Below are 6,000 nucleotides of genomic sequence, written 5' to 3'. Positions count from 1 at the left end.
GAATACAAAATTATATATAGATCATTAAAGGATATATGTTAAGATGGTATCTACACTATGAATTGTAACTGTGTTGTACGCGGCCATTCTGATTTGGTACACCAACAGGTGAGGCAGTGTCTGGGAGTACACCACTAGAAACAAATTTTGGTCTCTCTGGAGCACCATGAGCTATGAAATAGTTTCCTGAAATAAGCATCTTCCTACTGACATCCAAGATGAGGCTGACAGTGGCTCTGAGACTGCAGAATATGAATTAAAGTTGTATACACGCCAGCTGTGTTAGAAATCCAGCACAACACACTGCATATCAAACGGGAGAAAGATTCATCTAGGGAAAATAATTTCAGCTTCCAAAGAGAGACTAAAGAAGGCTAATAAAAAATATGTTTTCTTAATGGCCCTTTGTTGCTCTTGTTTTAATCTTCAAAAACCTATATCTCCACACATTATAACACTAATGATTACCTTTGTTTTTCATTCTTGCTGACAAAGAAATGAAATACACACTAAATGTGTTAGCTAGAGTGCACTGCAGAGTCTTAGGATCAGTGCAACTGTGGTTCCCAGGTGGAAATGCAGCTTACAAATAGGCAAATGCTGTTTACCTGCATCAACCCTTTGTTGCCTTATTGTTTCAGGAAAATAGCAGTGAAAGACAGCTTGGGTTAGAGAAGTAAAACAAGAATTAATAAATGGTCTCTTTCAGAATGCTTCCATCATCACATTTAGATAGTGATAATCTCTTCTTTGTGAGGCATACCAGCTCCCTTGCAGCTCTGTATGGAAACAGCTCCTCTAAGCTTCCACCTCAAGTGAAACAAATGGGTAAAGCAAGAGACTTGACCTGAGGAGCCCTGTGCTCTGTTCTCAGCTCTACCACTAGAAGAGCATGACAGGGGGTAAGGCATTTAATGCCTCTGTGTATCAATCTTCCCCAGATTTGCTCAGATGATGAGGTCTGTTGATGACACAGAGCTGGGGTATGCAGTTGAGGCAGAGGAGTGGACACTGTACAGGAGGAAAACAAACTTGATTAGAGAATAGAAAAATAGAAATGGCGTGGAAGGGGTGGAGCACAAAGTGCAAGATGGTGTCCTTGGGGACCAGACCACAGAATCTTCTCCTACTATATGAGACCTCATCAGTTGAGAGCAACCATTGGTTACTTGTTAGAAGACCATGTACAAGGCAAGAACTTGAGAGGAAAGAACTTGAAGTCATATTAAAGGACAACAGCTAGAATTGAGAAGAGCAGTGAGGTCTGTGGTGGTCTTCTAGCAGGATAGTTGAGACATGTATTCTACACTAACATCTTTCAAAACATAGTGCCTTAGGAGTTTATGAAAACCAAATTCCAGTCCCATGATCTCAAGGCAACAGTGCAGAGTTTTGAACAGATTAAGCTCCTGACTTTCAAACTGTTGATGAAAGAGGAACTGTATATCACGTGTAGTAACAGAAATGTTCTTGAGGATTCCTTTGTAAATTTGACTATGGCAATGGTTTGAGTGCTACCTGCATGTTTAAAATGGAAGCAAAATACCATGTGCCAATGGATGAGTAACATAAAATAGAACTAACTGGTCCAGTTTAATTGCCTATGGTAAACCAAACACAAATATTTGACAATACCTAGAAACTGTAGAAAGCTTATTTGATCTATTATATTTCAAAAGGAGTAGCCTACCTGGTGCTTTTAGTTAAGCACAACAAGGATTACATATAAGCATAAAAGCTTTATCTTAGTAGCATGCCTTCACAATTTTAGTCATCTTAAGGTACTCACTTACCTACTTATTACCCACTTTCAAGGTCTCATTTTTCCATTAGGTTTTCAGAAGCAATTGTAAAGTAATTTCTTGACTCCATTAACATTATTTTTCCTGTTATTTTCAAACCAAATTCCATGATTTCTTTTCCAGACCTTACACAGTATTTCTGTCAAGAGCTCTTTTTCCAGGTGTGACTATATTTCAACACGTATATAGAACCTAAGGAAATATAGCTACACAGATTTTATTTGAATTATAAGCACAATTACAAATTGAGCTTTGTTACACTTTGAAATACTTCTTTCAACTAACTGCCAGTGTACACTGCTGTTACCAAAAGGCATCCCAATCACTAAACAGCAAGATCTTAAGTTTCATCTACTACCAGCTTTGAAATGTAGTTTCTGTAGCAAACAGTGTTTGTCTCTGGATCTAGAGCAACAGAGAGCATGTTCTCCATTTCTTCCTCAGTAAAGGGCTCACCTGAAAGACAGCAGAGAATAACACTTTGTCTTCATTACTCTTTCAAGGGCTGGCAAACCATCCTGCTTTTTCCTTGAAAGGATCCCCTTTTGGTCCCCATACGGAGGAGAAAAAGAGTAATATGAAGGTTCCGATTCCTTCATTTTTGCAAATGTGAGTCCTGCACACCAAGCGAGCTGGTCTAAGGGAAAGGAGACAGAGGGCCTGGGTTTTTTGATCTCCTTTTAGTTTACAAATTCAAAAATGTCCTATTCTGCTCTGCTTCAGAGACGTTGAAGCAACCATTTTTGGCAGAATTAATTGTTCTAATGTGTACAATAGAGTGATTTTCTCTCATTTGGCTATCCTTGCACTTGCATTTACATTGTGAAAGGCTTTGTTTTTTTTCTTTTTGGAAGCTTTAAATCTGCTGAAGGCCTAATTCATCCCTCTTTGAGAACAAGGTTCCCATCTGAGGATAAGTCTTGCAGAAAGGCTGCACATCATTTTGTACCTGAGACAGGCAGGCACGCATGAGTCAGACATGCAACAAAAGCAGGCTCTTCAAGGGATATTAAGGATTACATGATATACAACTCAAATCTGGTCTTTGAATCTCTTTGTCTGCATATGGCACTAGAATTAAGATCAAGATAATGTAGGAATGAGTGAGCACTGAAACTACCTGAATCATCAGGAAACCCAAGTAACCATTTTTACAGGACAGAAAAAGTCAAATTGTTAGGAAGCACAGAGATGCACACAGGATCAGAAAATATCCACATAAGATTGAATTATAACTCTTAATAATAATCTTTATCTTATAATGCCTGCAAGCAGGCAGACGACTGTTTCTTCCCTGCATTATTCACCAGCGAAATGTTCTCGTCTGCAGCCACTCATCACAGCAACACTATTGTTTGAAGACAACGTATCAACTTCTGCACGTTTTGGCATGCAGAATGAGGACCTCAAGGTGCCATATACACATGTAATGTTTATTTACTTAAGTACTGATATTACAAAAGTCACGTTACCTTCTTCAGTCAAATATTTGACCAGATCCTCTTTAGTAATATATCCACATTTATTCTCATCCAAAACCTTTAAGGAAAAAAGAATGAAACTTGTGGGTTTAATCATTTTGAACCAAGAATCAGCAACTTCTTTCCTGCAATTAGGTACTGGAGTATTTATTTACAGACCTCAAATGCATGTAGAAGAACATCTTCTGGAATAGGCCGGTAGCTGAAACCATTGAATCAGAACAGTTAAGTCACTGTTTGCCAGGCTGCTGTACTATTCTGAAAAAATAAAATTAGTACTAACAGAAAATGAAAACTTATTTTCTCTGACAATTTACTAAGTTTTTCTATCAAGCATTTGATTCTAGCTTGATTTTTTTTTTAACTGTCCATATCTTTACCTCTTATGTCTTTTATTCTACTCCTGTTTAATTTCCCTTGTGTTAAGGAGCCACATGAATGGTTCTGCATGTTTGGGCAGGCTGAGTGGGTCAGCAGGAATCAGTAACAGGTGAATCATTCCACACAGCCAACGCACTGAACAGAAGATGGCCAAACCAAGGAAATGAAGTTCTGTCCCAGTAGGCTGGTAGCTAAGGCAACAGATCACCCAGTGGGACTTTGACAGTCTAATGAGCTGATGATGTGCAAAGGAGGCTGGTGGCTATAAAAGAAAAGGTATGTCACTGACAGTTTCAGAGAGATGGGAGAACTGGGCATGTGTGTGCGTGCGTATGTGTGCCTGATTTCAGAGCTGGAGAGGAAGCACTGTGTAGCAACAGACCTTCCACAGCCCAGCACTCTCACCAACCCCCAAGAATACTAAAGAGAAGACATTGAAGCCAGAGAGGTTCTAACTGCTTCATTGCTTCATCCAGACCCACGTCACTCTTTTACTATCTGAAAATCAAATGTTCTAACAAGAGGCCTTGTTTTTTGTGATCCAAATCTCATGTGCCCTTTGAGAAGTAAACTATGAACATAATGCCCCAAAAGATAAAGTGGGTCTTGACAAGCCTGCACTAGCCTGGGCAAAGCACAAGGGGAAGGTTTCGTGTGTGTTTGTGTGGAGGGAGAGCGTCAAGATATCCTTTTATGAAAGGGTGAACATCAGTGTAGAGCCAGAAACTGACATGAAGGTCAGAGAACACAAAGGTACGGGAACCTGGAAAGCCACACTGGTACTAAACACTGATGGCTGGTCTCTGTCCAGGCATGGGTGCAAAGACTCTGAAACACAGCCCCAGGGTGGTCCCACTCCCTCTGGATGCTGCAAGACAGTCTGGGAAATGCTGTAGACTTTTCATGTGTAACACACCCTCCTACCAAAGGCTCTCTGTGTGCAAAATAGCTTCTCAGGATTGGACAAGATGGAGTCCCTCAAAACCTGCCATCTTTAAAAAGAAAGATAAATTGCCCATAAGTAATCTTGCTTTTAGTGGAAAATATTGAAATAACACAAGTTCCTGTGTAAATGCAAAGATTTCCATGAATCTTTGAATACTGAACAGCATTTTTGTTCTAGATTTTCAAATCGGTAGTCTTTCAGAGTGCTATTTTGTGTACATTCAACTGTACCTGGCAGTCGCTTTGACACGTGAATATGAAGCTGATTTATACAACTTATTAAAAATACACTGTAACAGACTGTGCTTTTCAGTAACTCTAATTCATATGTTCAGAGAAAGTAACGGTTATGACCTTAATTTGCATATAAAACATTTCAGAGATGCACAAAACATGTTGAATAGCAAGTTAATTCTGATTCACATTATCACAATTCACGACTATAAGCTGGTATTATTTATATCATCCATGCAACATAAACTCATGTAGACAAAGTAATTTTGAAACAAAATCTATCAAGCTAATGTAAACTGAGTTTAAATACCAAGGCAAAAATAACTGGTATTCTTTCCAGTTATATAAAATTACTGTAGATATATTTATTCAGCATCAACTCAGTCAATCTGGACTGAACTACAGACACAGAAAAATCCACTTTCCATTACCTTCTGTCGAGCAGTACTTTTGTCATCACAGGAAGAAACTTTTCCAGATGAACGTAGCCACCTGGTTCTTCTTCGTCTTCTACCTAAAAATAAAACTTAAATATGGCAGGTTATATGACTCATTAGCAAACTAATATGAAACCCAGAAAACTGGGGTGGTTCCTGCATTAAAATTATAGTGTTAGACTTTGAATATTTATAGTAGGTTTTTAATATCACATGGCACCATAACATCTGAGTGAAATACTTGTGAACAAATAGAAAGAAATGGGACGAAGAAATACTATCCCAGGCAAAACACAGGCCTGCTCTTAGAGGCAGTTTCAACAACTCAATACTGCCCTCTTGTGCTTAGAAACCATTCGTGCAAAGGAGCCGGACGCCTAGTAACTGATCTTATCTCCCAGAGTAACTGAGCAGAGGTTTAACCATTCAGACTGCATTCATGCTAGTGAAACCTGGCAGAACCTGGAATATTCCCAAGCAGTGTAACGTGACCACCCTTAACAGCAAACCATTAGCACGCTCCCTGGCATGATTTTGGCCTGTGCCACCTACCACTCCTCCCAGCAGTCACCAGGCCTGGCTAGGACCTTAGGGACTTTCCCCCAGCAAGCTGCTTTGTGCAGCCACTCTGCATAAAACATTTACCAGGGCAGACATGAGCTGCTCTGTGCCAGCTGGCTTCAACACCCAAGGATGTTTCTGGGCATATTTAATGTGCTA

The 6,000-nt window shown here is 39.5% G+C and overlaps 1 protein-coding gene across 1 annotated transcript in view; it reads right to left on the bottom strand.

Moving 5' to 3' along the window:
* Positions 1–1,624: 1,624 nt before the first annotated feature.
* Positions 1,625–6,000, bottom strand: part of EFCAB2 (EF-hand calcium binding domain 2) — a 37,951-nt gene continuing 33,575 nt past the window's right edge. The window contains exons 4-7 of the mRNA XM_061365791.1: positions 5,275–5,357; positions 3,443–3,485; positions 3,275–3,341; positions 1,625–2,258 (exon numbers count right to left, since the gene is read on the bottom strand). Coding sequence (XP_061221775.1) covers positions 2,143–2,258; positions 3,275–3,341; positions 3,443–3,485; positions 5,275–5,357 — 309 coding nt within the window. The 3' untranslated portion in view covers positions 1,625–2,142. The remainder of the gene's footprint in view (positions 2,259–3,274; positions 3,342–3,442; positions 3,486–5,274; positions 5,358–6,000) is intronic.

Source organism: Neopsephotus bourkii, unplaced genomic scaffold (assembly GCF_033783945.1).
Source record: "Neopsephotus bourkii isolate Nb327-2 ecotype Australia unplaced genomic scaffold, CSIRO-AGI_Nbou_v1 NB_1292, whole genome shotgun sequence".
Classification (NCBI taxonomy): domain Eukaryota; kingdom Metazoa; phylum Chordata; class Aves; order Psittaciformes; family Psittacidae; genus Neopsephotus; species Neopsephotus bourkii.
This window is presented reverse-complemented; position numbering and strand designations above follow the sequence as displayed.